We start from the raw sequence: 23,908 nt of genomic DNA on the forward strand, positions 1-23,908 counted from the left end.
AGCTAAGATTTTGTAGTTCTAGCGTGTATTTGTGCCAAACTCCAACCATCACAAGGCCACAGTCACACAACAAAGAACACCCATTGGTACAGATTGACACCCTTTGTGCCTTCCTGCTCAAATATACCACAATAAAGTACCTTTTTTTTTAGTTTTTTGGTCCTGACTAGATCAGACACATCAGCCTGTAAAAATATTGATGTTGCATTTTCACCAATATTCTTTAGGCTGCGTGTCAAGCAAAGATTGCCGAGGAGCTGTCTGGGATCCAATCTGTGGTGCTGCTTCATTCTCAAGTTCAATTTCTTTCAGTTTGTCGATCATATAGTCATATAATTTGCTGCTGTTTCATATTGATGCTTCAACTGGTGAAATAAAATGTGTTTGTCTCTGATACTTTATCAAAAACAAGATAAAAATAATCATTTTCAGCTTCTTAGCAACAGACTGCGCACTTCCAACTACTCATCAAGGTAACCAAGGATATCACCGACTGACATCCTGAGAAAAACTTTTTGAACGTCCAACTGGTATGAGACAAAATACTTAAAAATATATAGTTTAGAGATAAAAATCTTTTATTAACAAATGTAAAAAACTTTGATGTCTTTTCTGCCTTAAAAATAACTTTTATATATTTAAGAGGGTGAAAAAATATACAGTACAAAAAATAGCCCATCTACTGTATTGTAGTATTTACATGTGTAATACAACTCTCTGTATATTAGAGCTTTACTTGTGTGCTATGTTTGATTAACAGTGAAAGACGATGCACAGATTTAACGTACGTGTTAAGCGAGTTCCAAAACCATAAGGTTGAGAAATCTGTATATGAATTTACAACAAAGGGTTTGGTTTCTACTGAGAGATTCCTTTGGATCTATTCTTGGTGCTTTGTAAAACTCAGCATGCAGCATGCTCAGAAGTAAGAGAGGGATAAAGAGAGAAAAGAAAAAATACAGAATAACACACTGCTCACGTGATTTTAAAAAGAAAAATTCAGTGAAGGGGGGCCGTGTTTGGATTATTCAGTCCCGGCTTTAATGTTGGATCTGTTGCTTTTTGATTAAACGTCCTTTATTTGTCCCCTTTACAACTGGAATTAAAGGGTTTGAAACACTTGTCAAGTGCGACATGAGTAAAATATGAGAGAGAGAAGATGAGTTCCCGTCTTTTGATAAGATGAAGGTGGAACTGATGAAGAGCGGTGACGTGGTTCTGATGGTGTTATGATACAAATAGTTTAAATGACTGGTTTGGCTGCCTTAAAAAAGAAAGGGAGATTTGTTCATTAGTTTGTTTTTCCAGATTTTGTTTTTCCAGCTGCTTTGTAAAATTCAAGACGGAGAAAGTTTCCGGAGACGACAATAAAGGGCTTATCCTGTGAAGGTAATCATGTCTCAGGCACTGCCGTCGGTCATGGTCCGCTACCTTACCTCCTTCTCTCTGCTAACTACTATATTTACAACAACATCGACAAGGGCTTTGTGCTTTGGGACCCGTCTGTCTGTCAGGGGAAGTGGTGGCGAGTCTGCCTGTCACTGTATTCAGTGATGACATAATTCCCGTCCAAAGTCACACTTCATTTACACTACGGAGCGGGTGCGTACCTACCTACAGTCAGACTTTAGTTACACTTGCACTGCAGTGGCGGCCTGCAGGGGATGGGATGGAGAATGAGTGTTAATCACAGGAGGAGGAGATTGTGGAGAAGGGAAGACACAGACAGAGAGAGGGAGACTGCAAATATTCTGACTAGCGTTTACCAAGGAAATCAGCATGTTTCTTTAAAACGAATAACAGACTCAATCATTCCGTCTGTTAGTTTGCAGGATTATGCAAAAACTACAGAACGGATTCCAACGAAATTTTGTGGAAGAACAAGTATTGGTCGAGGAAGAACCGTTTAAATTTCAGTCAGATCCAGGATTTTGACATTTTCTGAAATATTTGTTGCTTTCTCAGGGAATAATTCAGGGATCTTGAAAAAAAACAAATCAGACATGTATAGGGGACTCATATTTATGAGTGTATGTAATTTGGTGCAGACCTAAACAAAAATCTGGATGTAGTGGATTTAAATGTTGTTTCATAAGTGCACATGCTCTCGAGTGCCTTCCTGGCTCGTATGTACAAAGGCAGACAACTATTCGATCACCTCTGTTACTTCCTCCACATACGTCCGGCTCTTTCATGAGCACTTACTGGATGCACGTGGGGATTTGCTGACTCTTCAGATGCTATTCGTGGCAGAGCTACATACTGTATCATTCTTACATGGTATCAGTGGCCTGTTAAAGAGGGGTTGATCTCCTGTTACCTATAATTAGATGTATTGATCTCTGCGCGACCATCACTGGAGCCACAATGAGTCTGTACAGTCGAACAGCACCTGGGGTTCTCTTTTTGGGGAAACTAAATCACATGCAACTTTATCCTGCGTCCTCTACTCAGCCGCATGTAGGTCATACAGACTGTTGTCATTAAAGCCTGGTTACACTTTTATATTTATAGTTCCCATACATTTACCGAATGTACATGTACACGTATACATATCGTGTATTATTCTCCTGGTAAGGTAAAAATCTCGCTCAGACAAGAATATTTGCAGGGTGTTGCGATGAGGCAACACAGTAAGAAACACAGAGGTATCGCTACACACTTCACAACATGCACGACAATGTTGAACAAGTTTTACAAATGACTAAAAGAGCGCTGGGGCAAAAAGAGGGACACTGACAAGTGTTACCACGTAAAAACACGTTTCCAAATAAACTACTAAAGCAACAAAGATTTGCAAGAAATTTGCTTGAGCACAGCAACAGATACTGTGGTGGCCAGTAAGTGAATACTGTAAAAGCTCTGGCCGAGGAGAATAACTCCAACAACAATCTATAAATATCGAAATATAATCCTTAAAAATTGTACCTTGAAAATGTACTGAGTTGCAATACTGACATTTTGGGTGAGTGGTGGGAGCAGTTACATAAAAAGGAATAATCCCTGTTTTTTGCATCAAATATACATTAAATGTTTTCATAATAATGCTTTGGTTGAATTTGTATAATAGTAATATAAAAACCTTTTTAGTTCCGTTATAAAGTGAGATTTGTGCCATTTTTATGTGAATAAATTTCACTAGTTTTTTGGCGATTTCCTTCACCTTTCCAATTCCCAGAAAACAGAGAGTAGGTGATGGTAAAACTCAAACACAGGAAGAACACAGGGGGAGTCGCAAACACCAAACAACAAAACACAGTTGTACAAAAACTAAAAAACATTAGAAAAAAAAAGATAATTTGCACACAACAACAACAACAACAACAAAATATAATAATTCAAAATAAATACAACACAATCATATCCACAAAATACTTCACAAAAATACTTGAAAGAAGTTCACACCACGTTAGAAACATAAAGCATAGCACAAGAAAGACCCAAGAAATAAAAGAGAAGAAAAGAAGAAAACAATTGTACAAGTAGAGGGAGGAAGTGAGAGAGGTGACAGGGGGATAGACAGAGGAAGAAAGACAGAACCCAACACGACTGAGATCCTTGAAGAAGAGGAGTGATTGGAAGTAGGCAATCAAAGGGGTGATTGACCGTTTGACCTTAGTGAGCCATGCATATTGCATTGGGTGCGTCGGAAGTCAAATGGCCAACAATCAAAGAGAAGAAACGGAGAAGCTGATAAAAAGAAAGAAGTTGGCAAAGGACATCTTAATGCGTATATATATATATATCTACGAAATGAACCACAACTGAAGCACACAAGAATGAGTTTTGGACAGCGAGAGAATCCCTCTTTAAAAACAAGAAGGAGGATCTTTACTATCAGCGGAGAACAGGGACAGTAACTCTTGTTCCTGATGTTTAGTTCTTTTTTTGAATCATAAATGAATCATCTAAATTTCACCAGACATAAGCACATATCTACAATCTTCTCTACGTCGCCATCTATTTATTTACACTTGCACTGGGCGAGAGGTGGGCAACACTGTGCACAGGCCACAGAGCTGTACACGTATGACCTCATTATAAAATGCTTCGAAATACGATTCCAGAGATGGCAAATATATATTTTTTTCTGGTATTTACATTGACGAAAACTCAGAATCTTTTTCCCCAGTGCACAAAGTTTGATATATTAACATTAAATTAAAGAAACAAAGGCATTTCGGATTATATACGGTTTGAAATTTTCAGTATAAAAAAACCGGACCCTGATGCATCCTCCTTGTGACTCCTGATTGGCTTTAAAGAGGGATTTTTAGCAGCACTTAAATTGCAGTTAATACATAAGAACCATTGAAACTGAAGCAATGTCAGGGACCTCTGAGTGAAGGGCTTGGACAGCTCAAGGCTTGCTTACCTTAGACAGCATGTAGCCTCTTTTCAATCAAATCTGCCACAGCGTTAAGTCTGTCTGTCTGTCTGGTCAGTAAGTGTGTGAGTGTTTCAGTCACCTCAGTCAGCTGTCCAGTGCAGCTTTGGATTTTTCTATCCAGGTCTCCACAGTGCAAATACAAAAATAAAAAGGTCCTGAACTTTGGACTACACTAGGCACTGAAAGCACAGTTACATGGTCGAAGGAATAGTATTTCAGATCCATTACACGCTCACAGCACGATCTTTTGCAAATCAGCATTGCGGCTTTGTTTCCAAAGCTGAGGCGGAACACCGAGTCGTAAAAGTTTGAAATCGTTTGCTTGTCTCCAGCGTGGCATGTCTCAGGAGGTACTATCCCTTGACCTTGACGGCTCCCGTTACCCCAGTGACCTTGAAAACATGATTGTCATACAACACTGCAATCAGTGCCTCAGCAGTGTGAAGCTAGCGAGGCCGGCCAATTGATTTGGCATGAAATAAGGCGTATGTACATCCAAGCACATCTTTGAGCCTGAGATGAATTCCAGCATTGAAGGTGCCGCTCAGTTAAAACCTGAGGTTTGTCAGTTTAACCTGTGCATGAGTTCATGAGCATATCATGGGTACAAATGCGGAAAGAGTATTTTTCAAGGCCCGAAATGTCTGGATTGCAGTGTGTTCTTTTGTTTGCCATGGTGGAGGTCCACAGGGGGAGGGAGCGGCACGAATACACACAGTAGAAGGGAAAGAAAAGAACAAAATTAAGCCACGCACAAGACTACACAAACACGACACTCAGACGGCATTGAGAGGACAGAGACACAGTGTATAACACGTAAGAATGAAAAAGCCCACATACACACGCGTGATATGACACAACCTGAAGAGAGAGACAACAACACAGAGGCACATCAGACAACAACGTGACCCACTGTTCCCGTTCAATCTTCTTCTGTGCATGTTTTTATTAGTTCCCTTTGTTAGTTATTGACACAGGACACGACAACTTTTTCACCTGAGCTGCTGCGTGTATTTGCATATGTGCACGCCGTCACGTTTTGAGCTCTCACACAGACACAAACACACAAGTTTGCACATATTAGTGCACACTATTCCTTACGGGTGTATGTCACAGGGTAATCCCAGTTTCTCTCCGATTCTTTTTTTTTTTTAACATCTTGTACATTGTTTATAGAGATTGTTGCTGAGTTCACAAACTGATAAATGTGCAAGCAGGTAGGATACTGTGCTGAAATACCTCACAAATCAGACGAGGAATCCTAAAATGCCATTTGCCACCCCAAACCTCAGTGCCTAACCTTAGCTTAACTCAATCTTTTAATGTGATCTTTAAAAAAAAAAACTGACAGCACACGTTCAGGCACAGTGAGGAGTGTGACACAGGTGACACCTCAAACTCCATCAAACATGTAGACACAACACTGTGGAAATGGCGGTGTGTATCTCTCATTTGAACTCAAGCCGAGTGTGTGCAGCTGTGGCTCTGTTTGAGTGGGTGGCTGTGCTGGTGTGGTGTCACTAGTGCAAAACATGCTACATCATGGAGAGCCGGATCAGAATTTCGGGGTGATTTCTAGGCTACGGGCTCCCTTTATGTAATTCTTAACTTCTGTCAGTGTTACCTCTGGGCTATGGTTTGATCCAGGAGGAGGTGGAGTTTGCATTGAGGTCCTGCTGTAGCAGGGACCCCTCCATCTTATACCAATCCTCAGTCAGAGGGGAGTCTGGGCTGGGTGCCAGGGCTGCTGCCTCTAGTTTGTTGTCAGCAGGGGGTGGGGTGTTCAAAGTTTGGAGGGAGTGTGAGGGAGTGTTTTGGTGCAGGTTGGCGGCAGTGGTGGTGGTGGTGGTGGTTGGATTGCAATAGAAAATGAATCAAGGTGTCAGGTTTTTATGAGCAAGACGATAATGCACATGGGGTTTTAAACAAGGTGGGGGAGAAGTGTGTGTGTGGTGGGGGGATGTTATGATGGAGCACATAAGTAAAAGAACGAGGGGAAATAAGGGCATGGGTGTAAAGGTGGGGCATTGGAGAAAGGGAGTCAGGGAATCAGGAGGGGAGACATTGGGCAGGTTAGGGGGTGGGGGTCATCATAGAGGGTCAGGGGGGGGTTGGGGGGCAGCATGGCAAAATCAAAAGGGTGGTGTGAGGCAGGAGAGAGAGAGAGAGAGAAACAGAGAAGGAGAAATGACGAGAAGTAAATTAATGCATGGTCAACTGTCTGAGTCCAGAAGACAGAGAAAGACAGAGATCGTTAATGAGCATGAACGAACGTGACATCGTGGGACACAGGACGAATTTCACAGACACCGTGGAAAAATATGGAAGACATGATCGAGGGAGCGAGAAAGAGAAAGGAAAATCAAAAAAGGAGAGAAGTAGAGTAGAGGGACAGAAAATCTCGTCCGACAGAGGAAATAAAAATATGATACCAAGCGGTGATGGATACACAGACAACAACAGAGGTGAAGAGGTGGAAACAAATAGAGCAGAGCAGAAGAGCTGAGTGTATGTGCATGAGTTGTGTGATTGTAAATGTGTGTGTGTTTTGCTGCTAGCTGTGACTGGAGCCTCCTATCTGTGGTTTCCAAAGTCACTTTCATGTGTGCTCTCTCTCATCCAACCCATCTTTCCTAAATGTTTGAGTCTAATCTCATGGACATGCAGTAACCTGTGTGTCCCTATCCACATATAGATCAGACATATGTTTACAGTATGTTGTCCCTGGCATCTTGCTGTGTGCGTCTGTTAGCAGAAGATGTGTGTGTTTATGTTTCTGTCTCCTGGTGTGAAACGTACCTTTCCGCACATTCCCATCTGTGGCGCGGAATTCCCTGGTGTTGAGCAGGAAGCAGGCGCGGTCCTGCTGGTAGCGTTCCCGGGTCGGCCCACGCCCTATAGGGCTCCTCTCGTCTGGGCTTAGTACCTGGTCGATGGTGGGGCAGTCCTCGTTTGCCAGAGCGGCTGAGGCTGCATCACCGTTCTGCTTGGAATCTGAAGGGAAGGTGTTGGAGGAGGGTATAGAAAGGACTGCATTAACGGATCACCATCGAGAAAAGAGTATTTCCTATCTGTAGACTATTGCTGAGAATATGTTGAAATATAATGTGTCAACAAGCAAGTATGTCTTGTCTTGTCTTGGAGCTTGAGGTGATGGATTTCCTGCTAAAGAAAATCTCCTGACACAACCTACAAGAAACCTTTCAGACTGGAAGACAGCCAAGCAGACAGGATGTAGTAAAAGCACTGATAAACCCAGCATTTTCTGACTCGCTGATGACTAAGGCAGTAAAGTAATGCATTAAAGGTGCATTATTGTTGCATGTGACAGACAGCTGACGCTGCAGCATGCAAAGAGCAAACCTCTCCTTCACAAATCTATGAAGTCAGCCCAAATCGAGATGCATTAAACTGCTTTAATAGATAATTGAGTTCCTTTTCTTCTGTAGTGTTTGTTCTCCAGTGACAGATGGACGCCTTAAGGCGACTGGGGTCCTACCAGTTGATCATAAATTACACATGAGTTCTGATGGGCCAGTGATTTCTCCAGAGTGGATCCAGAATCAACTATGCATCACTTCTTGGTAGCACTCACACTTTTCTGTCAACACTTTCCCAAACTAATCCTTCACATTCCTAAAAGTGCCATCACTGAACCGCCCATGTTTCCCCCTGTTAAAATGTGACTTACAAAATACTTCTTGAGCTTTCACACAAAAATAAATTAAGTTCATAAAGGAATTTGACACTTGAATACAAACATGAGTATCTGGTACATTCATTTGTTCTCAAAATGAAAGGAAAAGCTCTCACCTCTGTTAATCTCTATAATTTCTTCCTGGGCAAGAGGACAGTCACCCCCTAGGCCTCCAGAACCCATCACTCCACCTAGGACATTTCCCAAGATCCTTTGCGGTGACGCAGTAGCCATTGCCAGGGCATCTGGCTTGCAGTAGTTGGGGGACCCTGGTTGTGGTGCTCGTGGGATATGTTTGTTCTTCTTTTTGGGCAGCTTTTGTTTGGCCATGGCCAGAGAGTAATACATGCCAAAGTTGTTGACAATGACAGGTACAGGCATGGCAATGGTCAGCACACCAGCCAAGGCACAGAGCGCACCCACCAGCATCCCTGACCACGTCTCCGGATACATATCTCCATAGCCCAGAGTGGTCATGGTCACGACGGCCCACCAAAATCCAATGGGGATGTTCTTGAAGTTGGTGTGGGCGCTGGCTGTCGGGTCATCTGGGTCTGCGCCAATTCGCTCAGCATAGTAGATCATAGTGGCGAAGATGAGGACACCCAGGGCTAAGAAGATGATGAGCAGGAGGAATTCATTGGTGCTGGCACGAAGAGTGTGGCCGAGGACACGGAGACCCACAAAGTGGCGAGTGAGCTTGAAGATTCGGAGGATACGAACGAATCGGACAACACGGAGGAACCCCAGGACATCCTTGGCAGCTTTGGAGGACAGGCCACTCAGGCCCACCTCCAGGTAGAAGGGCAGGATGGCGACAAAGTCGATGATGTTGAGGCTGCTTTTGAAGAACTCCAACTTATCTGGGCAGAAGGTGACTCGCAGCAGGACCTCAATGGTGAACCAGATGACACACACACCCTCCACGTATGTCAACCAGCTGTCAGTCACCACCTCGTATACAATCTCCTCACGGGTCGTGTTGCCCACCGTGACGTTCTCTGTCTTCTTGAGGATGGTGTTGAAGGCCTCATGCGTCTCCATGCAGAAAGTGGAGATGGAGATGAGGATGAAGAATAGGGAGCCAAATGCCACATACTAGAAGAAGGGAAGAAACCAGCGAACAGAAAAACAGAAAAAACAAAGTGAGAAAAGGGAAGGAAAGTCAGATGCAAATCAAGTGAATTCAGCAAGGAAACAAACGCAAAGAAGCATAAAGGAAAACTAAAGCTTTAGTGCCGTCTGAAACCTCATCCAGCTGCAGAGGAAAACCACTGAGTTATGTGCGACCCTTGTCCTGTCAGCTACACGTACATAAGTGATACTTCAGCCAAAAACACTGGATCAAAGTAGCCCATGTGCTATTGTAGACAAAGCTACTTCTCACCACAATGGTTATCTTCGCTGACCCATTCAGAAACAGACCCAGGACATTTTCAAACAAACCAGGCAAAGGCTTGTCAGAATCCTGTAGGTACAAGTTGACCTTCCATGAAACGGACAATGTCACAGTTTGACCCGTTGTGACCGAAGCCCGAGGACAAACGGACTCATTAGGCCCAAACCAAATTCTATCCGACAGCGTTAAATGATTGTGATGAGCGATGAAGCTGTAAAAATAGATGAGCTGTCAGTATCGTGTCATATCATGATGAGCCATGAGGGAAACAATGCCTCACTGTGGTTATAAGTTAATCAAATGATTAAATCATACAATCAGTTTATTCTAATATGCATGTGTATCCTATATTTTATTTTAAACAACTGTTTTCTTGCACTATCATGATTTTATGGAATGTTTTGTTGTTGTTGTTGTGCTATCTGATCCCTGTTATTTTGGTTGGGAAGAAGTTTTCAAGCATTTTCAAAAGCTTACTGTTTTTTTCTAGTTGAGGATTGTAACATTAAACTACAGTTCTATAGGGTTTAACTGCCACAAATACAAAATGTTTATATGCTTCATAGTTTTGCAAGGTGTAAGAGTAACTTGGTCCAAAACATCGATGAGGAAACTACTTAGTTTAGCCCGGGTTTCTTTTTCCGAACTACATGAACTGCAAGGCTCTGCTGAATTAATGCTGTAACTGTGACCAAATAAGGAAATAAATACTATTCAAGAACTAGTTTCAAATCTCTTAGGACTTTTGTTGTAGTACCTTTTCTACATGCCTTACAGTTGCATGTCTGCTCGCTCACCTTCAAATCTTTGACAGGAAGCCAAAAAAATAAGCGATGTTACAACCGCGTCCCACCACTGAGATCTCTGTTGTTTTCCAGGGTGAGTTTATTTTCCAGGTTTTCTTATTTCTTCATCCCTCGCAGGCAATTTTCTCCAGCCATCTGTGTGCTCTGCGGGCTCAGTGTCTATATGCTGTGGAAACTTAATATTCCAGTGTAGCTCATTCAATTGTCACCGAACCCGTTGAGGTAGCGTGATAACAGCGGTGTGTGCAAGGCTACTGCACAACCCTTCCCTGTTGTGGTCCATTCCTACAGGCCCTGCAGTGTATTTATAGATCCAGTATACTTTGTGCTTTATCAAATAAATAATGAAACACAGACATGGCCTGAAGAGCAAAAGAGAAAGGTAATTCATACTTGAGTGGAGTCCATATATATAAGAAGCCTAAGTGCCCTCAGTGTATTGTGCGTGTCACCGTGTATTTTCGACATTATGCACTTATGTAATATCGAGAGCAACATACTTATACGAGGAAGCCTTATAACGAAGCAAAACTGAGGGAACGAGTTTCAGTTTATTAGATTTTTTCTTTAAAAAAAAAGGTCTTGCTTCTCTCTCCCAGATCTTCTTTGGATTGAAAATTGGATGAGAGCCGACACATATTTGCCTTCATGACAGAAACAGACTGAGCAGAGGACTTAAGACTCTGACCTGCCGTGTTTATCGAGGAGATTAGCCGACAAGCGTTTAGCCAAAGAAGTGACCTTCCGTGAAAGTCAGCTGTGATGCATAATTCAGTGTCCAGTCTGTAGTTTGAAATGGCTGTACTGGTATCAAAATTAGCTACACTGGTTATATATGAAGGTTATGCAGTGTTGCTTTATAGACTTGAGAGTGTCAGGGGAACGGTAGAAAAGTTAATGTTGCATAATTTCAACTAAATCAAGATATTGTAATGACATATTTTTTATGAGTGTATATCTTAGTATCCAGAGCAGTTTGTAATGTATACATCACGTTTGTTTATCTTTTTTTTGAATGTATCCTTCCCTGACTCTCTCTAGACTTTTTTCTCCCCCTCTTCTCCTTCTCTACTCCCTCCATCTCCACCTTCCCTCTCCATCTCTTCTCCCTACCTCTTTTCTCCTCTTCCATGTTTCTCACGAGTCGGTGTCTGACCTACTTTCTCAGATTGCTGCAGTGCTCTCCCCCTCTGTATCCCAAAAAAACTCACACACACACACTCTCTTACACCCTCACACACACATGCTCAGGTTCTCAATCACACCTCCTACCTCTACCCCCACACCAGCACCCCCTGTCCCAAGGAAGCAGGATAGCACCAGTGGGACCTGCTCAGGATGCTCCCTCAGTGGCTGAACACCAGAATCCCTTCACATGTACAAATCAGGGAGCGACGAGGAGAGTTTTGTCCTGAGGTGTTATGCTCTTATTTTTAATGTTACTGCTGCCGTTTATTTCTTGCGATGACATAAATGATGTAAGTAATATAATAACAGACCGGGAGCACTGGTACTCACAGGGAGTAATGAGGCTGAAATGTTGAGGGGAGTTAAGGGTGTGGGATCTGTCCTCAAAAGTTAGTTTTTCCCGCCGCAGCTTTCAGAGCTGAATATGTGTGTTATTACACACAAACTAACAATACACAAGAGAGCGCAAACAGAAAATAGTCACAAAGCTGCAGTAACGTCAGATCTGGTATGTAGGCTACACAGGTGGACACACAGGAGGGGGCAAAGAAGTGGGAGGGAGACCAGACGAAGTGGATCCATGCGCGGAGAAGCACAAAGAAAAAAGTTGAGGCAGTTCAGAGGAAAGGACAGAGCGTGATGGGAGCGAGAGACGCTGAGGAGCGAATGCCAAAACAGCGAGTGTGATTCACTGACGTATCCGACACTGAAGCATCGGGTAGCTCGTCTTTGCGATGATCTGGACGTGATGTGACTGTGTCATGAAAGGAGAAGTTCTAAAAAGAAGTGATAGTGAGAGGAAGAGTGAGGGGGTAAAGACAGAGGAGGAGGGATATCAGGAGCCGGAAGGCTAATAGTAAATGACAGGCCTCAGCGATAAAAGCAAATCTGTCAAACAGAGAGACGGAGGACGTGTTCTGTGTATTTTTGCTCCATGCAAGTTCATAAAATATGTAAAACTGTTTTCTCCACAGTACAATGAAATGAACGGATCTGACTAAAATCTGCATTAGTCAACATGTATTATAATGTTAAACTAATGATACTAAAAGCTACAAGGATGTTAAAGGTGATGTAAAGGACAAGTTAACAGCACAGTGGATGTCCTCGTCTTAGGATGTCCAACATGATCAGATCTTAATAAAATATTACTTTGCTAAATTTGACTGCTGACCACAAAAAACAACAATGTACAGACTGAGGTGTCACTTTGAGCTCATCATATATTTAATCAAAATAACGTTCATTTTAAATGTCGCAGAAAACTCTTAATAAGGCTCATCATACCTATGAGGTCATAGGTACAAAAACACAAATCAGCTGTTGGTTTAAGCAGCTCAAAAGGAATTAATATATAATGTTGTACAGTAATTATTCAGAGGACCATCTAATCTATATGAGCCAAATCTATATAAAATAAACACTATTCAATTTCCATTTGACAACGAGCTCTGATTGCAATTTTTTCTTTACATTTCTGGATTAATATGTGCCCACTGCAAAACAATATTTTCAAAGCGCCTTGTCTTCCTTGTCTTAGCGGTAGCAGTATAAATACAGCGAGGGCCCCAGAGACTTGCGATGCAACCAGGAAACCCTCTCCTGATTTGCAGATTCGCCCTCTTCCTCTAAATTAAACTGTGGCGTCGAGTGCTTTTACTGGTGGGACATCTCGCACACACACAGGAAAATAACACCTCAGTCTTAAAACCCTGGGAATGAAACACAAAACGGGGTTCCTAAACATCAGCAAACGAAAAACAATGGATAAAGGGAAAAAGACATTCAGGACAAATAAACACTGGGTTGCACTTAACGACGCTACATGCGACGCGCAGCTTTAACCAACAGGATGTGCTGCAATTAATTGGACCGTGCCGCAATTAAAAGCCACAACATAGTGTCGGTGCTGGTAAAACCAAGGTTCATGGTTTGTGTAATTAAATCCAACAGTATTTCATGATGGCAGAGCACAGTGGATTACACTGTAGATCTGAACATCAAATCAATATTGATCAATCCATCACAGCAGCCCGTCCTTTTTAAATATGCAGCAGCATGTCGAGCAGAGTTCTGTGTGAGGAAAGAGGGAGAGGCACTCCCACTGCTTGAAAAGTAATACAAATGTACTTAAAGCTATTCATCACCTGCCTGTGTATGTTGTATGTGCCCGTGTACATGTGTGTGTCATTGGCGCGAGTGCCTGGCACGACCGTGTGTGTGTGCGTGTGTGTGTGTGTGTCGGGTTGTGTGTGTGGACATGACTCACATTGTAAGAGAGACAAACAGCCTATGGGCACAGGAGGTGTGTGCGCTCACACTTGCTGATCGCAGATAGTAAGTGGTAGCTACACGAGCACTGCATTGAGGTGATGGAGAGGGACGAGCGGAGAGACAGAGGGAAAAGAAAGAGGTGGAGGAAGATGATAAAAGGAGAAGTAGCAATCTGTCACTTCACACTTACTTATCTCCTCCGGCACTTTGTCTCTGCACCCCCCCCACCACCAAATCCCTCCCCTCACTGCAACATGAAGGTGTGTGCGAGTGTGTTTTGGTCGGCACAGCCATGTTAATGCTCTGAATGTACAATTCAGAGGCAGGCTGTTATAATGGTGGGAAGCGTAATGCGCTCAATTCCCTACAGTAGAGCCTCCATGTGTGTGACACCTGCAGCCCAATGACCTTCAAGGCCCAATAGAGTCTCCCTCGTTCTCTAGACTCTGGAATTAGATTTGGAAAGATCATCAACATAAATTTAAAAGAGCCGGAGTCAGAGACGGGTGGGTGGGGGAGAAAGAGAGAGACTTAAATGAGAACGGGCCTTTGAGAGAGAGAAAGAGAGATAGAGAGAGAGAGGGAGAGAGAGAGGAACTTGATTGAAAGCGTTGATTGTGTTTCGATGGATGAATGAAGAGCGGAGAGTGAAGGAATGGAGGAAGAGGAGATGAAAAGATGAGCAGAGGAGAGAAGACAATGGCGTGAATCTCACCAATCAAGGGGAGACAGCAGGGCAGCGGAGTTTGAGTGCAATAAAGAGACGGAGAGGAAGAAAAGGAGGGAGGTGTGAGGGGGGGCACGAACGTAAGCGATATAACCGAGGAGAAATTGTCGGCGCTGATATTAGCTCTACGGGCGTTTTGCATGCACGGCGGTGCGCTGCGCTCTTCCTTAACGGGACCCTAGTGGCGCTGTGTTTACTGCGGCACCATCCAGAAGAGCTTTATCATTACAGTATTACCACAGCCCTGCCTGGCTCTCTGTCACCATGACAACCACTGCGTTAGCCTCTGCTTTCAGGCACCAAGGACAGGACTAAGCCAAATACTGCTCCTACAGCTGGAGGAAAGGGGCTAAATGTGCAGGAGCGAGAGTCAAATTGTGAGCGTTCGGTGCGGCTGCCGATTGTTCAGTGAAAGAGGAACATTTGTCAGCTCGAGGGAAAGTGACCTTGACAGAGATGGGAGGACAAATTAAAGGTTTTGCGTCTTATTGACGATCCCTTTGTCCCATGTACACTGACGCCGATGTCTCACCAGCATTAGTATGACGAACAGCGCCCGGTTAGAGGAGGTGCATGGAGTCTTACCCAGAGGGCGAAGCTAATAGGTGACCACTGCTGCAGGGTCAACAATGATAAGAAGACATTGACGGACAATCTGAAATCTGCACAGGAATGAGGCAGGAAAAAAATGACCATTTAAAACGATGGGAAATACAGAAGATTCTCTTGAAGGGCAACAGGCGCGACGGGTCAGACTGGGATCGGGTGATTAATCTATTATCTTAGGGTGAACGGCTGCGCCCATCACTCAGAGACTTCCGAAGTAGCCACTTAGCGAGCGGTACAAGTATAACCTTGGGTGGGCTACGGGAATAGCCCTTCACTTGTACCATCATCGTCATCATCATCACCGTTATATTCTGAGAAACACTGCAAAACACTGCGAAATTGAAGGTTTGGCTTCTTTAGTCAAACACTGTCAAACAACTAAAATGTCAGGAGACAGAGTTTCCTTTGGGGACGTGTTGTGCAAAATGGACAAGCAATAAGGCGGAGTGGAAAGACTGAGAGGGAAGGAGAGAGAGAGAGAGAGAGAGAGAGAGAGAGAGAGAGAGAGAGAGAGAGAGAGAGAGAGAGAGAGAGAGAGAGAGAAAGCGAATAGTACAGAAAAGACGTCTTTTGTATTTGTCTTCACGTCAGTGGCTTTTAGCCGCTCCCTCAAAGATTCCTCAGGTTTAACGTTGGCATGGTCCAAGAAATGTGTTGCAGAATAGTCTCGATTTCAAGGCGCACTGATCCAGAGGGACTTAAGTCCTAATCGAGATCTTGTGACCCCCTTTTTTCTCCTCTAGCTTTCTAGGTAGGTGGAGGAGGCCTGTGTCCGAGCCAGGACGGGCAGTGACGGCAGAAGATGGTGAGCCCCACGTGGGACACTGCAGGATAATGAAGGGTTCAGACAGTTGAGGTGAGGAAAAAGCGGTGAGACTGATGGAAGAAGATGTGGGGATGGGCAGAGAGGAGGAGGAGGAGCGTAACGGGACGGCTGCATGTGTAGAATGACTGCATATGTGCAAAAACACGTGGCCACATGGTGCGCGAGTCTCATACGTATGCATGAGGCTTATCAAACACCTGAATGCAGGGGGAGAGGAAGGAGGAGGAGCGGTGACGGAGGTTGGAGCGAGGTTCGCACGAAACTTAGAGATATAATTAGCTTCTGCTCTGGGTAATCCTCGCATATACTTTATTTTGCGAGTGCTGGAGACACTGACTCTCTGAGGTCAGCGCTCTTGGAAGTGATCCTGGTAAAAAAAAAATTCAATCACAACACAGACTTGTGTTGCAGAGATTCCCTCAATGACTCAACTCCTTGACATGATGCAGATGAATCGGGAAGCTCTCTCCCACACACACACACACACACACACACACACACACACACACACACACACACACACACACACACACACACACACACACACACACACACACACACACACACACACACACACACACACACACACACACACACACACACACACAGAAACCCATACAGACACACACTGCTGCTCTCCAGTCGACACGTCACTGTGTCGTATCGGCTCTGCAGCGTTCAGGTCCCTTCCATTTCATTCCCACCGCAGTCCTGACAAACATTTCTGAAGACAAACAGACGCCGTGTGGAGGTGAGTGAACTGCACACGTGTCTGTTCTCTCTCGTCTGCTTTGTATTCGCCACAGATTACTGCAGCATACTATTTGTCCTTGTGACGCAGCCCCCCCCCCCCACAGTCTCTTTCTCAGCCGATCTCCCTTTATCCACCCGTCCTCTCCTGTCCTGCTTGTATCGTCCAAGGCAAATAAAGCAAGTCCTGGTACTTTAGGCTGTGATGACCGATTGCCTTCATGCCTCCTCCTCCTCCTCCTCCCCTTTTAACGACCCCCCCATCTGTCCTTCCTCGCTCCCTTCCTTGTCCCTCTGTGCTTCAATAACTGTCTATAATCTCTCATCATAAAAGGGAGAATGAAACATCATGGGACGAGCACAAAGGACTTTTTCGGTAAACAAGAGCGCAACACGTATGAAACTGTCAATCCCTCAATGTCAAGTCAAATTCTGAGACGATGCCTTGATCTCAACAAACATCCTGAGGGCATTTCTAACAAATAATTTTCCGTCCACATCCAGAATCGGACACACTGCTCTCAATCACGTTTCCATTTAAAGCGGCCATTCGATGGTACACACACACACTCTGCTCGCCGCTCCCCAGCCACTTGGACGGGAGGGACAATCACGAGGAAGCAGATGGTCACACAGGGATTGTCCCTCCAAAATCATTTTCCAAGGGAATGAGCATGGATCCACTTTGACTGTTTAAGTGCCACCGGGTAACGACGCACGGCCAACCATGAAGAGACGCTCACAAAACGAACCACCTGCACATTAGACCGGACTTATATGTTGCTGTTTTGTTTCACCGCACCACAAATCAGCGACATATTTGATAATCAATTCCTACTTTAACTCATGGGCTCTAAGCAAGTATGAACGTCGGGTTCTCAAATGTGAATTTGAGTTGAATCTCTTTGGATTTTGGCCTGTTGGTCTGACAAATACAAACATTGACTTTGGTTCTGGGAAATTGTGATGAACAGTTCTTATAATTTCATAATGAATAATTTAGAAAATCAGTTAAAGTGAGAAAGTGAGAAGGGGGGGGTATAATTTGGATAGTCGATTAACTTTGTGTGTAGTTTAAAATTTTCTTTGTGCTTTATGATTGTAAAAGTTTGTACTTTTGTATATTTTTTTGTTGCACATAGTGAACAATTTGATGACTTCATCTTGGGGCTTGAGAAACTGTGACAACCATTTTTCACTATTTCAGACATTTAGACCAAATGATTAATTGGTTTATATTGTAAATAATCAGCATATTTATAAATTATATCAAATACAAAATGTTCAGTCAGTATTTCTCTAAAACATTTTTTTTATTGCAACATTGCAAAATTGTAATTTAATTAACAGAAAATATATAAAGAATTTTGAGAATAACTTGAAAATATTAGGACATTTTCATGTTTTAACTCGTGTTAAATGGAATATTGGTGGAGGTTTTGAATGGTGGTCAGATGTAGAATTGCTTTCTAATATCATATTTACAAAACAATAAACTGATTCATCAAAAAACTGATTCACAGAAAACTAAATAATGACAATATCTCTTTAATTTCCAGCCCTAGAAATTGCTCCTAATTAAAAAGCATTAGTGCATCGTCAGTTGCCTGCTAATTAACATTCAGTTTGTTGATGTACGTCTTTGTATGTGGGACATTCCCATGTGTGAGAGTGATCTGCGGGGTTACATGTGGAGGCGTGTCGAATGAGGTGATTTATCTGCGTGCTGTAAGTGTGAACGCTCGGCTGAATGGTTTATGGGCAGCTACACTTACAGAGTATGGGCCAATGTGTAAAGGTGAGTGTACGGGGAGAGATTTATGTTCAGCCGAGTGTTCAAGGGGGTCAGATGTATAGACGCATGTCGTAGCGGCCGTCGGTAAATGTGTTTGTGTACCACGCCGAGTCTTCCTTTGGTTACAGTGTGTGCCGGAGATTGCTCATGAATAATTGACCGCCTTGATGCAGTGAAAGGATTTTTGATTCAGCGCACAATTAAAACATTTTTTCCTCCATCAGTATGTGCCCAGCTGTTTGTTTACATATACATGTGCCTGTGCGTGTGGCGGTTTGTGTGATTATAGTACACAATACACTGTTCCCTCATGTGTTTTGACAAGATTTTCCCCATTTAGAGAATTCAGACTCCCACCACTGTAATCGGCTCTGGCATCATGTGAGCTCTCCACCATGCCAGTTTCCTGATCCATTTCTATTCCGGAGCGTAAGAGCAAAAATGTCCGGGGTTTACCTCAAGGTCCGACTAATTGACCGTCTGTACAGTAGTGAGGAGCGCTGATTCAGCACTTAACCAGCCCAGCTAAATGGACCTCAGAGGAGGAAGAGGAGGAAGCTAGGGGATTTATTGCAGCATTAGCGGACTAAATGTTAAACACTTCTGTTCAAAAGGTGGCGCAACACTTAACAATAGTTCAACATTTTGGGAAATACACTTGTTTTGTTGTTAAACGACTGAAAACAGACGAAAACTCCACACACCAGCACCTTTAAAGTTCAATAATGTAATATATTACTCCTTTGACACAAACAAAAAAGGGTTGTATACTGGTCTATTTTATATATGCGTATTATTTTGCAATACTGAGGTTTCTAGGTGAGGATAACTGATTGAACAGAGCTGGACAAACTGTTTCCCTCCATTTACCAGTTTTGATGCTAAGTTAAGAATGTATCATATCATGTCATCGAAGTTTTGGCAAGAAAGTAAATAAGTGTATTTACCAAAGTTATAATACCCATGATAACAAATGGTGGATTAATCTGGACACAGGACGAACTTCTGAAGTTCAACTCTCACAGACAACAAATTAAAAGGTGGAAAACGTGACGGGTCCCCAAGAAGTGTCGTAATTGCCACCTGGTGGCTGGCTGCCGTATAGGTCATAAATCCTGCCTCCTCCATGTTAGTGGTAAAAAATGGGATTGTCACCCAAACCCTGCCCCAGGCGATCTCCTTTCCCACCCAACACCATATCTATATTTACGCTCACACATATTAATACATCTGTCTTCTCATTTCTGTCCAGCCCAGTGATTTTCTACCCAGAGACGACCTGTTCCGAGGCCGTCCGGAGCAGCGGCAGGTCACATTTGTGTTTATGACAGCATCGTGCGCTCCAGAGCAACGAACGCTGTGGAAAAGAAGAACGGCAAACAATGAACAACAAGATATGACCTTCAGGGAGAGAGGAAGAGGGGGGGTTCTGGACAAAGCAATGCTCCCCATTAAATGAATTAAAAACAGGCCCCAAAAATAGAGAAACAAAAGTCTGATTTAGGACGGGGGGCATAGGGGCAACTTGTACATTTCTGAGGAGATTGACGACAAAGGCAACTGTGTCCTTCTGATTGGAAACTGGAAAGAACAAATACACAGCTGAACCAGCTGGCTGCAGTATAGTTCATCCATCCTGCCTCCTCTATGTTAGTGGATGGGAAATGAGCCACATTTAAAAGTTACGGTTTTAAAATGATATTTTCTGTCATATATGGGGTTATATTACTTCTTACTTCTTATTAAATACAAATTTCTTTAGTAATGTTGGTTTAAATTTGTCATTTGAGCTATAAAAACAGGTTGTTTTTAGTCATGATTGACGGCTGAGACTGAGTCGCGATTGGTCGAGCATGTAAATTGGCAGGAAATCGCTACATCGCAGAATCTGGCTCCAAATGCACAAGATGGCAGCACTCGTATCCCGTATGTATTTCAGCATTGGAGAGACGTCGTCCATCTTCTATATAAAGTCTCTGGATCCACAACAGACTTGAAAAGAACCACAACAGCAAGCCAGAATAATCCAGAAGACAAATTTACGTGTATGTAAAACCACAAAGTAGTTCAAATCAAACACTGCTTCCTGTTTTCATCCCTTCAAAAGTACGTCCTGCTTATTCAACATTAAGATCTTCCCTCTGTCCTTGTTATGAGACATCGAGCATCTATCCATTTAAGTATCACCAACAGACAGCGCTCAGGTTACAAGGCGGCCAGCGGACGGACTGCGACTTCTGAGGATGTAAACACAACGTGAGAAGGCCTGAGGTACACAACGCTGTCAGGGAAAATTGAAACAGAACACGATACATTTACCAATTGCGGGCACAGGAAAGACGGGGGGACTAATTATCACGCCCCTGCCAGCAGCTACTGCCAGAGGAACACTGTAAACCTCTTTAAACTTCGTGAGCACCTAAGAATATCTCCCTCAAATCCTTTTGTTCAGACGGGTTTGGTGCTTTAGCTATTTTCAGTTTCTATAAATGTTGCTTATGTGCTGAACGGTCATAACAAGTGACAGCCTCATCCTCTCACCAGCAATGGGGGAAAAGATTCAGCCACCAGAGAATGAAATTATGTCCTCCTTTCCCTCTCTTTGCTATTTTCAGATGCAGCCCACGGGGAGAGGAACAAGAAAGTAAGTGGGTAATAGGGCTTTAAGCGGGGGTCACGCTTGGAATGAAACATTGCAACATGTGCACGTAGGTGACTTTTTTGTGAAATCGCTCAAATCAATATCATTTGGGATAATTGGGGTCGCAAGTCTCTGGCAGGGTTATTTTGTAGGTCGTGGGCTGAAACGATTGGGAACCTTTGACCTAGTCTGTTAAAAATCTAACTGGGAAAAGAATACTTTATTGAAAAGGCAATGGAAGACCTTCCAGACTTGTTGGGAAATCAAACACCTTCCCTTATATTTTTTCCAATCTCGCACAGAACTCATCTTCTTGGCCACAAGGTCTTCCTCCCCAAAAATTTGACGCAATGTCCCAGACAAAAACGGGAATGTCACCCAAACCCTGCCCCGGGCGATCTCCTTTCCCACCCAACACCATATCTATATTTACGCTCGCACTTATTAATAAATCTATCTTCTCATTTCTGTCCGGCCCAGTGATTTTCTACCCAGAGACGACCTGTTCCGAGACCGTCCGGAGCAGCGGCAGGTCACATTTGTGTTTATGACAGCATCGTGCGCTCCAGAGCAATGAACGCTGTGGAAAAGAAGAACGGCAAACAATGAACAACAAGATATGACCTTCAGAGAGAGAGGAAGAGGGGGGGGTTCTGGACAAAGCAATGCTCCCCATTAAATGAATTAAAAACAGGCCCCAAAAATAGAAAAACAAAAGTCTGATTTAGGACGGGGGGCATAGGGGCAACTTGTACATTTCTGAGCTACAAATGGTGCTTTGAGAGGAGATTGCCGACAAAGGCAACTGTGTCCTTCTGATCGGAAACTGGAAACATCCAAAACACAGCAGAACCAACAGGACAGTGGGAACGCATGATGACGACAACGGGACACTGGGATTGATACTGATTAGACCATTTATACAACATACTATAGAAAATATTTTATTGATGCAAGATTTACTCTATATTGTTGTGCTTATATATGTCATTTAAACACATAGAATACTGCACAGCACTGTAACAACGTATTTTTCAATTCTTATTTCAATAATCAAACTTTGTCAGTTTCCAAAACTAAAACAAATGCTACTTTTAAGGGGAAACTATCTAGTGATCAAACCTTTTCTTCTCCATCTTAATTTAACAACATATATTCAATCTGCTGTGTGACAAGCGATTGCATTTAATTAGATTTGCATTGGTTGAAGAAAAGAAAAACACACCGACAAAACAATAAACACAGTTCATTGACTCTGGAGGATCCTTTCGTTATTCAATTAGGATCATTGTCTTTCAGGCAGATTAGAGTTTAAACCAGTAAGTTACATGATACATGTGTGCGTCCAGATCTATTTGTTAACCAGACGCGGATCAATAAAGAAATCAGATGCAAATTGTATTGTGTAACACCTCATCAAAGGAATAAATACGTCCATAAATTTTCTCTGTGGGTTGACCATCGTGTCACCCTGAATAAGCCCGGAGTCCTTGTCAGGTTTCTCCTTTTTTTAAGAGGTGATGGAGAAACAGAGAGTGGCTTTAAAAAAACAGACAAAAGAGAAGATAATCAATAAAATATCAATCAATAGGCAGGCAGGAGGGGCCGGGGCGGGAAGAGTCGATGGCTCAAGCCGTCACAGATAATCGAAGATACTAAGACAAGTGTCCCCACCCCCATCACAAAACCTCTTTCTCCCTGTGGTTGTCACCTCCTCCCTGTTTCTCTTTCCGAACCCCTCTCCTTCTCTCCCCGTCGTCTTCCTCATTCCTCCCTCCGTGTCCTTCTCAGGCTCACCCCTTTTTCCCTCCATTTCTCCCCACTATCTCACCCCTTCTCCATTTCCCTCACTCTGCCAATATCCCTCTCGCTCCCAGCCCCTCCACCTCTCTTCTCTTCCTCCAGTGCTCCCCTCCTCCTCCTCCTCCTCCTTCTCCTCCTCCTGCTCTCTCCTGTGTCTACTGCAGCAGAAAAGCCAGCACAGACACCAGCATGTGTGCATTTGTACATGTGTGTGCTACCGTGATAGATCCACGAGCGAGCCTCGCACGACCGTATGCGAAGAAAGAGAATTTGAAGGAAAATAAGACCCTGCGTTGCCCATCGAACGCTCTCATCAAAACATTGATTGCTGATGCGTTACATCACAGCCATGGAAGCAAAATCCCCTTAAAATCATTAGAGTAACGTCTCTCCTCCTGTCTCCCTCTATTTCCTCTCGTCTCCCTCCTCTTCCCTCTGTCTCTCTCTCATATGTCTCATTGTTTTTCCACATCAGCTCTCGTTTTTTCTCTCTGTCCTAGCGTCTTTTCATCTCTCTCTCTCTCTCTGTTCTCTTCACATATAATTTGCATCTCTCAGGACCGAGAGACCAAAAGGTTCTGCCACATCAGACAGGATACTTTTAGAAGGAGCGGGGATGGAGAAAATAGAGAGTGATCTGGGTCACATCGCTGTTTGAGGTATAGCGCTGGCATATTAGACCTATGGAGAGAAATGGGGCTGCGTTCACCCACAAATAGAGGCAGCGTTGTGCAGCCACTGAAATGAATCCCACCCACTACCTGCTCTGTACTCTGCATAACCCCTTTGTGGTGTCACAAACGCCACTATCTGCATTCAATGAATGTTGGCTTTTGTATCATTTATGAAATCTAAGCAGCCAGTGTGATGTTGAACTGTACATTACATAATATACAGCATTCTAGCGGACAGGCAGCAGGTACAGTAGCCTGCATCCAAGGTATGGGAGTGCTGCGAATGCTGCCCCCTCTTGCTCTGAGATGATTCAGAATTCAGCAGCGAA

General features: G+C 43.5%; 1 protein-coding gene across 6 annotated transcripts in view; it reads right to left on the reverse strand.

Moving 5' to 3' along the window:
• Window positions 1-23,908, reverse strand: part of LOC118100359 (potassium voltage-gated channel subfamily C member 1) — a 46,700-nt gene that overhangs the window by 12,250 nt on the left and 10,542 nt on the right. For 2 of the 6 annotated variants that reach the window (XM_035145346.2, XM_035145348.2), the window contains exons 2-4: window positions 8,204-9,185; window positions 7,190-7,384; window positions 6,015-6,143 (exon numbers count right to left, since the gene is read on the reverse strand). In XM_035145346.2, the coding sequence (XP_035001237.1) occupies window positions 6,022-6,143; window positions 7,190-7,384; window positions 8,204-9,185 (1,299 nt within the window). In that variant the 3' untranslated portion in view covers window positions 6,015-6,021. Of the gene's footprint in view, window positions 1-3,492; window positions 5,252-6,014; window positions 6,144-7,189; window positions 7,385-8,203; window positions 9,186-23,908 lie in introns of those variants that run through there. The other 4 variants (XM_035145349.2, XM_035145345.2, XM_035145347.2 and 1 more) reach the window with 3 other exon arrangements.

The sequence above is a fragment of the Hippoglossus stenolepis genome, chromosome 21, assembly GCF_022539355.2.
Source record: "Hippoglossus stenolepis isolate QCI-W04-F060 chromosome 21, HSTE1.2, whole genome shotgun sequence".
In the NCBI taxonomy this organism is placed as follows: Eukaryota; Metazoa; Chordata; class Actinopteri; order Pleuronectiformes; family Pleuronectidae; genus Hippoglossus; species Hippoglossus stenolepis.